General features: G+C 40.3%; 1 protein-coding gene across 3 annotated transcripts in view; it reads left to right on the top strand.

Moving 5' to 3' along the window:
- Window positions 1–3042, top strand: part of wnt5b (wingless-type MMTV integration site family, member 5b) — a 73855-nt gene extending 70813 nt beyond the window's left edge. For all 3 annotated transcript variants that reach the window (XM_079335132.1, XM_079335131.1, XM_079335130.1), the window contains 2 exons: window positions 542–700; window positions 793–3042. In XM_079335132.1, the coding sequence (XP_079191258.1) occupies window positions 542–700; window positions 793–1092 (459 nt within the window). In that variant the 3' untranslated portion in view covers window positions 1093–3042. The remainder of the gene's footprint in view (window positions 1–541; window positions 701–792) is intronic.
- Window positions 3043–14162: the final 11120 nt, after the last annotated feature.

Raw genomic sequence — 14162 nt, 5'->3', positions numbered from 1 at the left:
ACAGTTGTAAAAATATACATGTATTTTTAAATACGGTAAAGCAGCATAAACTGAAAGTGTTAAAATAAACATCTAAGAATTTCATTATCTGGATACCACATCCTTTAAAAAACACAATGACACTTCAATACCTCCTGCTTTTCATTTAGTTGACGCAAGGTGCAGTTGCAGACGTTTACCACTAGATGGCAGCATAGTTTTTGATATGGTGGAATTACTGCAAGAAGAGCAAGTTTTACTCTATAGTGTACTGGGGGTCTCTAAGTTCACAGCCAATAGCTCAGATCCAATCTGCAAAACTAATTAATTAAGTTGTTTTGAGGGGGAAAAAAGGTTTTTGTTCTCACAATTGAGCAAGCACTGATATGTCTCTTTAAAAACCTAAGCCAAGTTGAATGAAAATGCAAGGGAAATGTATAGACCAAAACTGTAGTTTTCTCCCTTAAAGTTGTGATAGCAAAAAAATAAAAAAAAAACAGATCAGGAAACCAACCACATGTTTTTAAGATGTGGACCTTTGCTCTCTCTCTCTCTCTTCCAGGCGGTGTACAACCTTGCAAATGTGGCCTGTAAGTGTCATGGTGTTTCGGGTTCTTGCAGTCTAAAAACCTGTTGGCTTCAGCTGGCTGACTTCCGACGTGTTGGAGAGTTCCTGAAGGAGAAGTATGACAGTGCAGCGGCCATGCGCATAGGACGCAAGGTATTATAATCATAGCATAATGTCATAAACACTGAGCGCAGTTAGCTGAAATAAACCAAAGTCTCACACTAAACGACTCGCTCCACTTTCAGAGCAAGCTGGAGCTGGTGGACAAGCGCTTCAACACCCCGACCCCAGAGGATCTGGTGTACATTGACACCAGCCCAGACTACTGCCTCCGCAACGAGACCACCGGCTCGCTAGGCACGCAGGGTCGCCTCTGCAATAAAACTTCAGAAGGCATGGACGGCTGCGAGCTCATGTGCTGCGGCAGAGGATACGACCAGTTCAAGACCTACAAGCACGAGCGCTGCCACTGCAAGTTCCACTGGTGCTGCTATGTCAAGTGCAAGCGTTGCACAACGCTGGTGGACCAGTTTGTGTGTAAATAGCCCGCTGATGGTTGATGGACGGATGTATGAGGGTGGGAAAGACAGATTTTTAAGGAGGATGTCACCGGATGATGGAGGAAGGAGCATTTTCAGGGGTTTGTTCAGGATGAGGTTTTCTTTTTCTTCTCCATTTAAAAAAAAAATCAACCGGCTTTTTACTGATGAACGACTCGATGGGAAACAATGAAGAGTGTCTATTTGCCCATGTATTTTGGACACCTGGTTCCAGATTCTCATCACTTCCTTTATTATAACCTGATCGAAACCCTGAACGACCGACGTATGGGAAAATAGAAAGGACAAAAAGATTGGACTTGGAAAAAATAAAGAAAAGGACCTTGAAAGTGGAATAAGTGGACCGTGAAAAAAAGACACATGCCATTAGTGTGAAAAAGATGAGAGATGAAATAGATATATAAATAAATAATAAATAAACATACAGTGCTGATTGTAATTTAAAGAGACTGGAACAAACTTAAAGGCACAGTTTGGAACCTGCAAAGTAATGGGCTGGGGGCGAATCCTCACAAATGATCAGAGTCCTTTTGGAGATTGAAGCCATTTGAGCTCCAAACGTTGAACTTTTGACCGTTTGACCCTGCAAAAGGAATCCTCGCATGGGTAATTTGTGCTGACGCTGCGCAAACATCGCACAGAGACCACCAGAAATGCAGACTGGAACAGACGGATGAGTGCGAGCGGGGGATCGAAGAGAGAGGGAATCGAGAAAAAGGGAAACTGTAAAACAACGAGAATGTGATTTTAAAACAAAATGCAAATTTCACAAATTATTGGAAAATTCAAGCATAAGAAAATTGCAGCTGTGGATTTCTGTGTAGAAATGTAAAAAAAAAAAAAAAAGTTCTGAAAAAAACCCACTTAATCACTTAATGTTGGTGTGAGATTGGGCCAATAACTTACAGAACACTCTCTCCATTTGTCTCAGTGGAATGGCTCTGGTTAAAGCAGATTTACAGCACCTGGGAGATGACAAGTGCGTCTGTTCTGCTTAATGAAGCTTGTCATTTTCAGGCCATCTTGACATGAGCGGCCATTCGAACAAGCAGATCACATCAGTGGTCCAACTCCACGACCTTCATGTGACAGTGAAGTGAGCGAAGCCTCCATTAGTGAGATTAATGTGCCGCATCTGCCTTAATGAAGCCGCACTAAGACACTGAGAGTGGAAGCTGCTCCTCTCATGTTAAGCAACTTGTTCAGTCAACTCAAAGCCAAACAACATGCCGCCAATTTTAGGCAACATCTCAACATCTTATTAAACTCTCTTACCATGAATTTAGCAACTTGTATGCTCTTTGTTGAGAATATTTCAAAGTGTAAATAAGCGACAACAATGAAGAGAACTGAACATGCTGCGGGGAAGTCAATATGAGAGTGTGGAAAGAACAAAACAGAAAGGACTGCAATTAATTTTGTGCTACTTTAAAAAGGAAAAGTAGATCAGAACAAAAGGTATATTTTATTATTGTTTTCATTCTCCTGTTTTCTATGTTTTATACATGACTATTATTGTGTATTCTTTGATAAACTAGCCTACAACAACCCAGCGTTGTCCTGTTCTTGCTGCAGTTATTTTGGTAAACCTGCGCTCTGTGTGTAACAAAGTCTTTGTCTTATAAAGAGTTTTTTTTTAGGAAGTGATGCTGCGTTTGACGAAAAGAAGTGTAATTGAATGCAAGAAACTGAAGGGGAGCAGTCGCAATCGGAAACAATCCTATAACTTCTCTGTGATTTTCCTGTCTCAAGACATTCAGTCTAAAACCACAGGGAAAAAGAAAGCATCAATGCATGATTACAGTCATGTTGTTATTGTGACCATACCTTTACTGAACAATTCCCCTGATACTAACGCTGCCCACCAGAAACTTGATGCAGGTCACATCTACCTATTCACACACTGATACCAGAGGTTTCTATGTGAAGTGACCATCAGAGGTAACGAATCCATTCATACACACACGCCAGGCCTCAGCATTATTTTCAGTCTGCTGCATTACTAGCTGAACTGGGGCCATACAGTTAGCACTCATCTTGACATTTACGTAGGAATCAGTACAGTTTGTAAGTTGATGCATTGTTAACAATAAGAGTATCCAAGTTGATTCATCTTAATCATAGAAGTACAAAGGCACTGACAGGAGCAGAGCATTGCTTTGGTTTTTCACACAGAAAATTAAAATTGTGAAGACAATTGTTATAAAGTTTGTTGTTTTTTATCACTTGAGTTGAAACAATGTATTCGTGACTTGTCATTTCCTCTGCAATTCTGTGCTCCCATGGACCTACTGCAGCTTTTAGCTGCTCCAGTTTGCATCTAAAACTACATCACCCACACTTGACTCTCTTGTGGGTTTCCCTAATGGCACCAGCAGTCCAATGTCAGCTCTATAAAAAGATTCAGCAGCTTAACATCCTTTAACAACTTTTAGCACTTAAATGTTAAGCAGACAGTCACAGCCAAGCCTGTCGCTTCAGTGACCATAACTAACAATCCCATTACTTTTAGCTCCTCACTGCTAATTCAATTAGAACACTGACCAGAGTAGCAAGAACAGAATGCAGTACGGTCCTGTATGTACTGTGTATGTGTGTTTGTGTAATCCTCCTCGCCTGCTGATACGCATATGTGTGTCAGCGTCTCAAACTTTACTTCTCATTTGTGAGGGCCCCTGCTTAGTGTGCATGTGTGTTGTTCTGTACTGAATGTGCTCATGAACGTATCCTTTCTTCAAGGTGCCAAGAAGTTGCCGTCGTATCCTGCTAGATCTGGAGCACCAGGGCTCATCGCTCCACCTGGGATCTCAAGGCTATCTCTCTATCCCTCTCTCTCCCTCCCTCCCTCCCTCAGCCAGACTGCCATGTGCACAGTTGTGGCTTTAGTTCTTTGTGTCAGTGCACTCCTCATAAGGCTTTCACACACACACACACACACAAACACACACACATACACCACTGGTTGATGATACAAATCAATCACACCCTCAAAACTCTTGTTATTGATCATTTATTTTCCTAATTTTGTTTAAATCATTCTTTTATTTTGGTAACTTCCTTTTTGACTCCTTACCTTTTTTGTTAGATTGAGGCGAGTCAATGACGCATAACAGAAAAACTGCTGCAGCTAATCATTCCTTCAAAAAAAAAAGTGTATTCTACGCTGAAGGTTTGTGTGTGTGTTACAGTGTGTGTGCGTGCATGTGTGCATTGCTGGTGATTAGACCAGTGAAAGTGTGACTGGTGGTTTCTTTAATCCTTATCACCTGAAGTCCATCTGTTGCTGTGATGCTCCTAATTTGACTGCCTGGGGGAAAAAAACAGTCCATATGTCTCATATGTAAGCTTAACCTGCTTTTATCAACATGTCTTGACTTTGTTTATCCTCATATTACACGTTTTACAAGTCAGTTTTAAGAGCCTTTTTTCCAGTCCATGCAGCAGAAATAGTGTAGATTTACTGTTTCAGAAGAAGCTTTGGCTCTGATATTAGTTGTCTTTGCTGACTGCAAATCAGTCTGTCTGCAACTTTTGTGGCCTTAAAGTCAATCTTGTACATCATCCCTCCCAGGTACAAAAGCAACACCATTCAAGACTATTTGATTTTATTTATTTCTCTTTTTTCTTCCCAGTGTGAGACAGAATCCCCGAGGGGACACTTAAAAAGACAAATTTAGAGTTTCTCTTCTTCCTTTTTTTTCATTTGACTCTTGTCCCCGCAGGTGTTTGTCGACGTGGAGCTGCCCTGAAAGTTACACTTCGTTATACGCTTTTCTCTTATCTTCCTCTCTACAGCTTTGACTCTGCTCCTCTATGGAGATGTAGCACATAGCTGCCAGGCTTTTTAAAAGGCGAAAAACTATCCTTAACCTAGCATCTGAACCTAAACTTTCCTGGAACATCAGTACAGTGTTTTTAAAAGAGCTTTAATGACACCTGGTTTTTACCTGGAGGAACTTCAAATGTTTGACTGTCAGCTTCCTAATTATGAAGCCAAACCTGCTGAGAGGCATACCTCCTCATTTTGCTGTCAGAATGCAATGTATCTTCTTTTTTTGTGTGCCATGTGTTTGGCACGGAGAGGGAAGATAATTCCTCTACAGCCTGTTCTCTTTATATGTTTGTGCAGGACAGGAGGAATTGGAAGCTTTGGTTGTTGCTCCTTCTGTGTCCACTGGGGAAAAGAGCCAAGACTGGAGGGCATTCTGGATGGAAAAGCAAGCAACAATGAAAAAGAAAACATGTCTGCAAATAAATGAAGCCAAGACCTTTAGTTATTCAGAGAATGTTGTTCCCCATTAAACGACGGTCTTAGTGTAAAAAATCTGCAAATACAAATTCTACTATGAAACAAACAGCATGTGTGTACACTGCCTTCGACAAAGCTACTTTTAATCATTCTGCTAGCTGTAGCTGCACACACAGCCAGAAGCAAACTATAGAATGGGGCCGTGCATGCGTACATTATCCAGCAGCCGTTAAGACATCCGTAGGCGAATTCTCTGATGTGAATAGGCTTTGTCACAAACAAACACACACATACAGCATCCAGATGCACATTCATATTTTGACACTGTTTTCAGAACGCTCTCTGTGTCATTTTATGTTTTTCAAACACCTACAGAGCTTGATTCAAAAACAAACATTGGACCACGGATGTGTTTGCCCATTGAGCCACGTGTCTCTACAAGAACATTTTAAGCAATGCACATTTTAAAGGGTGCACCGCAGCAACTTAGATAAAATAATGAACATCATGTACAAGGAGCTCTGCCCTACTGATCACTAAATACACCTGTGATCCAGCTTTCTGTGACCTGTGATTGAGGAAACGAGGTGTGCCGGGTGTGAAACATCTTATAATCTTCTTTCTGTCACGCAGCCTGTTGGTTCACTTGTGTGTGGTTGTGTAGTGCTGTGTGTGGGTGTATTCAATTGGGGTGTTTGCTACCATTATTTGCTTTTTTTGTTGAGTTTTTGTTGAGTTGGGAAGTACAGGTTGAGCTCCCATTTGTACTCAAACTGTTATAACGAACAAATACATTTGTAATGTACAGTTTTTATGTTAGCTATTTTAACTCTGTGACTAAAAAGTGGCTGGAGTGGAAAGAACAAAACTTTTTGATTCAGTTGAATGCCAGGTGTGGTCAGCTTGTTGTGACTTGCGGATGCCCAGCAACACACGATCTCTTCAACACACAACACTACTCGCTAATGGAAATATGCCTATAATGTGGACAAGAATATGATCAAGACTTGAAATTACATTTTTTATTTAATATTTAATGGACTTTTTTTAATAACCTAAAAACGTTTTCCTGCTGTCTTTTAACTGGATATCGTATTTTTTGTACACTGTACAACAAACTTGATTCATTTGGTGTATCTCTTTCAGAATCAAGGGTTAACAGGGTTAACTTGATCTTGAGCCAAGTCTTAAATAATCTCCACAGTTTGAAAGCAGCCAAGTATGCTATGTTGCTCTAGTTGGTGCAGAAGAATAAGATTATCTTTATGGACATGTCAGTTAATTCAGGAGGGGCCCTCACAAAAGTTTCCACATGCTCTCAGACAGAGCAACAAAGGGAATATTAAGAGGCTGGATTGGAAATGAGTGCATGGTGCAATCAGAGAATCAAGGTTATGCAAACAGACGGCCACCGGCAGTGCATGAGGCCACCGCTGTGATTTCACAGGAGGGCTGTTTACCATATATTTCCGATCAAATCAGGTCAGCTGCTAACAAACCATGGAATGAGACCAAAAACACAGCCTGAAAAGTATACGACAGATGAGAAAGCACATTTTATATTTGATGAAATATTTGAACTATGAGACAAACTGACAAATAAGAATGACATAACATTGCAAAGCTAATTGTTTCCTGTACTGAGGACTGGCTACACATATGAAGAGTGTGTTTTATTAAGGAAAACACACATTGTATCATTCTAACATCACATGATGTCCCTGTGTAGAGTCTGCACAAAAGTTTAAAGCATTGAGAACAGAGATGTTGGACTTTGTTTGACAGGTGGACAGAGGGAGATGAACTTGATGTCAACAAACCGGTTCTTGTGATTAGACGGGTGGTGGGGACTTTGCCCTAAAACAAAAAAAACAAAAAACATCTTAGTAAAAAAGACATGTCAAATAGAAATTCAAGTTCAAAAGTTAGGTGAGATGTTTCAAGGAAAACTGAAAATACAGTTAAAAGCTTTGTTTTAAAAATATGACTCATCCAACTTACAGATTCATCTTTGTTATAACATATCTATGTTTTAATTGTTATATTAACTTTTAAGATATCTCTTCATAAACTGGAGTACAGTTCAGCCAAAAACGACACTTTTATTGCAAGAAATCAACATTTATCAATGTCTTTTATCGCACATCTCAATCATATGAATTGTTCTTGGAGAACACACAATAGGTCAAAGTACAGAGGTATGTCATACACATGAGCACAGCTACAGAATCCTGATTTCAACATTCTTTCATGATATTTCTTCGGCCCCTCTCTTGAAAACAAAAAAGGTTTCTACTGAAAAAGTTGTTCAACTTGTTAACTTGGAAGCTTGTGAAACTCATCAACAAGACCAGTAAAACCGCATGAACTGCAGTACATTGTAACACACCCGCTGCCAGTGCCTTGCCTCACAATCAATCCATTTGTATAGTGATGCAATCAGAGTCAGACACAATTGCAGCACAGCAGGGTGTATGTGTGTGTGTTTGTGTGAGCAGGTGATCCAATGATGGATCCAAGTAACTGGGTTCTTCTCATAGTGGTGCTGTTCTGTCACACCATCTGCATCTGTTTTAGTTGTACGCCCACTGGATAGTTGCTCCTGGCACGTGACCGAGACCTCACACGATTATTTCGATGAGTTTTGTCTTATGTAAAAGACATTGTCTTTGTAGTTTATAACAATCAGAATACAAAGACATCAAATAATCATTCATCAAAATTAAGATGTTTGAAAACATGTGTAGGCCTAAAACGTAAAAATTGTTTTTATAATGTACTTTCTTTAAAGTCACAGTTATTTCCAGTTTCAATATTAGATGGTTTTATAGGCTACTAAATCATTAAAGACAACCTTTTGGCTTTCTTTTTGGTAATTTTCCTGGCCATTTTAAGATAAAGAACTGACCAATCTAAAAAAAATCCGACAAAATGGGTCAATTGACAAGGAAAATAGTCGGCAGTGTTTTATCTTATTTAATGTTTCCTCTTATTTAAAGTATGGGTCACGTAAGTTAGGCAACTTGATCTTTGATTGACAAAGCTGATAAAAAAGTTGCTTAACTGGCACATGGCAGCCACCTGCTCAGCATGTTTGTTTCTGAAAAAAAAAAAAAAAAAAAAAAAAAAAAACCTGGCTGGGCAATTTAAAAAAACTAATTTGGCAAAGCTTCAATCATATTTATAGCCTATGAAATGTACTTGTTGCAAATCTGAAATGTCGCTTAAATTGGCCAATTTCTTATTTTTATTTAGAATCTGCCAAAGAACTACAAAACTACAACTTTCTACTGCTTGCTGAATTTTGAGAAACTTTATTTCCAATTCCTGGTATTCTGTGATTGGTCGTGTTGTTCTTCATTGTGTATTCTGATTGGCTGCGAGGCGCTCATGCGAGCAACGTCACGTTCTGCTTGTTGCCCTCCCTCTCGCGTCCCTGGTCCAGCACAGTCTGTGTGAGGCGACAGTTACTAAACGTTCAGAACGCTGGGGAGCGGAGCTACGACTACAACTCTGTGTGAACTCACTGTCAAGAAGACCGTCTCCTCTCCACACACCTGGACGAGGTGAGCCATTCAGCCTACATCACCCACAGTTAAATGTTGTTTTGTTGTTGTTGTTCTTCTGTCTTGTTTGAGACTTTCTTCGCGCTGCGTTAGCTCCTCTCTGCCTGCTAGCAGCTTTGCTATCCAGCTAATTCTGGCTGTCAAAACAACAGACAGAAAGCATAATCTGCTAGCCATACCAGAAAGGACAGGGGTAGCTCTCTCTTTCTCTCTCTCTCTGTGTCTCTCTCTCTGTGTCTCTCTATCTCTGTCTCTCTCTCTCTCTCTCTCTCTCTCTCTCTCTCTCTCTCTCTATTTATCTACCTCTTTACGGGGCATTATCACGAAAACGGAGACAGCGTTTGGTGTGTTTAAAGGCAGATGTGTTGACGTGAAAAGCTGTCAAAATATAAACGCGCTCTGTTAAAGAGTTGTGAGGTTTTTTTGGGGGGGGGGGGGGGCGGATGTAGCTCCTGTTAGCCAGCCTCGCTAGCGCGGTGTAAACAAACCCCATCGCCACAGTCTAATGGAGAGCTGCAGTGTGCTTATTCTTTTTAACCTTTGACAACAAAAAGCTTGGCTCGAATATGAAATGGAACACCTGAGAAGTCAAAAAGAGACTATTTTATGTGTCCTGTGTTGAAAGTGAAGAAATTGTCGCTGTCAACAAAAAGGTAGTCTGGCTGGAGTTTGAGGTTTCTTTGTCTGGCTTGCTCGCCAGTGTTGTTTTTGACTCCTCTCTTCACTACGAGGGTCTGAGTTTGGAGCTTTTTTTTCTCCCCTGTCTCCAATTGTGCCACTTTTTTATGTGAAGTGGAGGGGGAGTTTCTTATCTTGTTTATAGCAGCACGAAAAAAGGGCTTCTTTCAAAGGCTTTATTTACAGTTTACATGAATGCTCAGTGATGATCAAGACAAAAGAACTCCATAGGACATGCAATTATTATGTCGTACACACATTGATTGAGTTCACAGTTCTATGGGGACATGATGCCTCTTACCCATTCATCCATATTGATTATTATATGGAGTTTCTTTGAACAGGTACAACAAATACAAGCTTATGCCATCATCACCTTTTTGCTAAATGTAATTCAGAAACAAAAAGACTAGTAGTGCTCTGTCCAGTCAGAATTGATCTCTTTAAGCCGTGCTGAATACATATTGCATTGCATGTATGCTCATCCCATTTCAGTGTTATTCTTATTCTTCAGTTCGCCACAAGGCATGAGGTCATTTTATAAATATTTTATGGGCTGGGTAGCTGATAGCCTATTTGTCTTGAACCCAAACTTCATGTACAAAAACACTCCCAGCTGTCCCCCACTTGATATGAGTCCATGGATATTTCATAAAGCTGTGTCCTAGCTCGTGTCTCTTTTGAAATCCAGTTTTTATTTTTATCAGTGCAGTTGGATTCTTTAGTGTCATTATTTCCAGAGCTTGAATGCAGTTTTGACTGTATGGATACTGTAGGGATGCACAGTAGATATTTGTGTCATGGGTTTGTATATAGACACCATGTTCTACATAAAATTAAGTTCTGCACAAAAGCACAGTACCCACATTACAGCAGCTCATTTATCTGACATTCATCTTCCCAGAAAATGTGTGGTCATTTCCTGTTTTCAAGATACAAATGTTCAGTTATACACAGAAAGCGTTCAGAGCTTCCATTACTTTAGTTGATGTGTGCACAGCGTCTCATCCTGTTAGACATCGCTATCAAGCAAGGCGTCATAGATTTTTTACTGGAAGTACAACTGTGGAGATTTTAATGTGTAATGAAGTCATTTTTTGACAGTGTGCCAGAAAGGAGAGCAGCTAAACATAGCTTCTAAGAATAGTAGAGAACTTGTCAGTGCAAAATGGATTGATCATAAGAAGGGAGTAGCTCTCTCTCTCTCTCTCTCTCTCTCTCTCTTTAATATAACATGTCTGGGATTTCTTACCTTTCCTCACTAGCCTAAAAAACAGGCTGTTTGTGGTGTGCAAAACAAAGAAAACAAAGTGTGCCATTCTTTAAATGTGAAAGTCCTGTTGAACAAGTAGAGACATTACAACCCCAGCAGTACACCCAGCAAAGATAATCCAAAAAGCCAATAGGCAATTACTCTGTCTATAGGAACTCTTCCAACATCACATACACTGAGCCTTAAACAGCATCAACAGGGTGAATCTGTTGATTCAGTGCTTTACCAGGAGGTTTACTTGCTCCTTTAGGTTTTGCATAGCTGCTTATGACTGAGTGTTCTTTGAATGTTACATGGTGTACATCAGATTTGATTTCTTAGCTACATCCCAAAGATAAGAATCTTGGCTTAAAAAAACTAGATTAATAGGACTCAGAAAGACGTTAAATTGATACAAAATAATAGAAAATCTATCTTTCTAATGAGCATCAAACTAACACACTTGTGTGAAAGGCTAAATGTGAACGTACATGTTGCCACTTTGACAGTAACACTGTTTCATGCAGCAGCAACAGAAGGGCACGTGTCTTAATATAGTTGGACGTTTTAGGTTTCCCTTTCATCAGAACCTTTAAGAGGCCTATTTTTACCTTCATGTGACCCACCTTTGGATTACCACCCAGGGCTTGAAAAGCACTGCCTCTGGTTAATTCACTAGAGGAGCCAACAGCGCGTTGACCTTGTTGTGGTCTGTGTCTGCCCTGCTTTTTGTCCCCCCCCCCCCCCCCCCCCCAAAAAAAAAATAAATCTGGCCAGTAATGTGGAGTAAAGTACACAGTTTAAGTCCTTTAACTTAAACTATCATTTCAAGGGAGAATGTGAAATGATCAGGAAGAGTTACTGCGGCAAGAAACAGACCCAGCAGATTGATTTTTCAGCCTCCACCGCCCACAAACTGTGAAGAGTTGAAAACTTGGTAGGACTAGTTGGCAGTGCCAGCCTGTTAAATGAATGTTTCATGTGGATTTTTCTGCTTTTGCACATTGATCTGATGGCATCGTCGTGTCTGTGTGGAAAGTTTGGATAGTGGGAGTGAAATCAGGTCATCTTTTCATTTGTTTATTTACACTTAAGCGCCTTCTTTTCTCAATGAATGCTTTGCTTTTTTTTTAGTGATACCCCTTTAAATAATACCATTTGGTCACAAAGAGCTGTTAGTTTTGAGTCGTTGATGAACTGTTAAGCTGTTTGTGTAGACATTTAGTTTGAGATAGCGACCGCTTTTAGTGCTGAATGAAATGTGACAGTGTGCAGCGCAGGTTTGGCGATGGAGGTTTTATTTTCATTTGAAACAGCTGACTGGAACAAATGTGACCATCTCCTCCAGCAGAGGACACCTGAATGTCACCTAACATATGTTGAGTGTGTGTGTCATCTGTCATGGTGTCCACTAATGATGAGGGATCTCTGTAGAGCCGGGTGATGTGTGGAAGCCTCTAACAGGAGGAGTAATGTTATATTTTTACAGTAAAAATGTTTGAACTCTGTCAGTTAATCCTGTGTGTATGCTCGGTGCTGACTTTGCTACGTGGCTGCCTGTTATAGTACGTGTGTGTGTGTGTGTGTGTGCGTGTGCTTCCCTTCACACTGGCTCTCTTTGTTTTTGTCTCTCCATCATAAGACTGCTGGCAGACACATCAGTAGCTCACTGCTGTACCAGGACTGAGCGGTCACCAGGGGACATACACTTACTCATACAACCAAGACGTGAAGCCTCATAGTAATAACAGCCCTTATAATAACAATCCAGGGGAAGTCCTGGAGCGTGTTGTCTATTTAAAGCTTCAGAAAATGGGTTAATTGGGAGACATTGTTTTTAAAAAAAAAAGGCTTAAATCAATGTGTGCTTTTCAGATATTAACCTCATGATAAAGCAACGCCCCCTAAAGGTTAAAGCAAGCACTCTAAAAGCATAATTATATGCACATGATGCCGACATAACAATCAAAGGTTTTCAAGTAATCTGGGTGTGTATGTGCGTGGTTATGTTTAAGTGCAGGGCGAAGCAGGAGCGCAAAGTTTCCAGTGAAGAGTTAAAGCAGTCATGCGGTCTCGAGCAGCAGGTTTACATCAGTGTAAAGTGCTCTGAAATACAAAGGGAGGCCTATTCACCAAGCCCATGCCACATGAACACACACGCACACACACACACACACACACACACACACACACACACACACAGCACTAAAGCAAGACTTTGACTCCAGACAAATCGCAGTTTTTTTGGAAAGAAAATGTGACGTCCAACTCTTCTAAATAGTTCGGATCTGCGAGTTAACGAATCAACGATAAGCCTTGTGTGTAGTTTGACACATCGCTTTCTGTACATGAAGAACCTGCTTTTACAACCTATTTATCGTTTCTCACGAAGAACAAATTACAAGTCTGTAAAAATAAGGATTTTTTTCCAGGAAGGAAAAACTAAAGATTCATATGTTATGGATGTGCTCCTTTTTTTCTACCAGTCCTGAGAAAGTCAGGTCAGGAGTTTAACATTTGGACTATTCCAAAAGGAAAGAGTCTTCTCTAATACAGTGTTAGCATCCCACGCTAACCCAGACTTTGCCAGGTTTAGAGTGTTTAACGTTTGTCTGGTTGTGATAGTGAAACAAGGGACAGACAGGAGACAGAAGATGTGTTCAAAGATCAGCGCACAAATTGTGCTGCATAAGGAAATCTTAATCTCATGTAACACGGACTGTGCTTTGGCGTGACGAGCCAGTCGACGTGGCGTCTTGAGATTAGGAGAGGGAATTTAATTCACTGAAAGGCTGACGCAAGCACGAAAAAGTATCGGCTCTTAGAGCTGGAGTGCAACAAGTGAAACGTCTTTTGGTAGATTATCAGGTTGGGAAATCTCGAGATAGCAAATAAAAACTTTTTCGAGGAAACAAAAGATCGACGTGGAGGGGCAAACCTGTTGAACTTAAATGCTTGTTTAAACATACAGTGTGCTGTGTCACCTGAAAAAACAAAGGTGTAAAACTCTCATGGGCATGCTCCACTTAGATCATTTGTGTTAGACGTGATTACATCTGAGTGACTCTTTGTAAACAACATGTCATCAGGATGGTTGACTTCCACTCGTCACTTATAGTTTCACCCAAATATTGCATCTGCTGAAACAGCATAATAAATGGTACAGTGGGTTCACTGTTTAATGGCTGTAATAGACCTTTCATAGAGCCAAAATGAAAATGAAAAAATCTACAATTAGGAATTTACCCTGATTTTTCCAGGGACTAGAAAAAAAAAAAGGACAAAATCAGGAAGCATGAAACGTGACTCT

The sequence above is a fragment of the Symphodus melops genome, assembly GCF_947650265.1.
Source record: "Symphodus melops genome assembly, chromosome: 22".
Lineage (NCBI taxonomy): Eukaryota > Metazoa > Chordata > Actinopteri > Labriformes > Labridae > Symphodus > Symphodus melops.
This window is presented reverse-complemented; position numbering and strand designations above follow the sequence as displayed.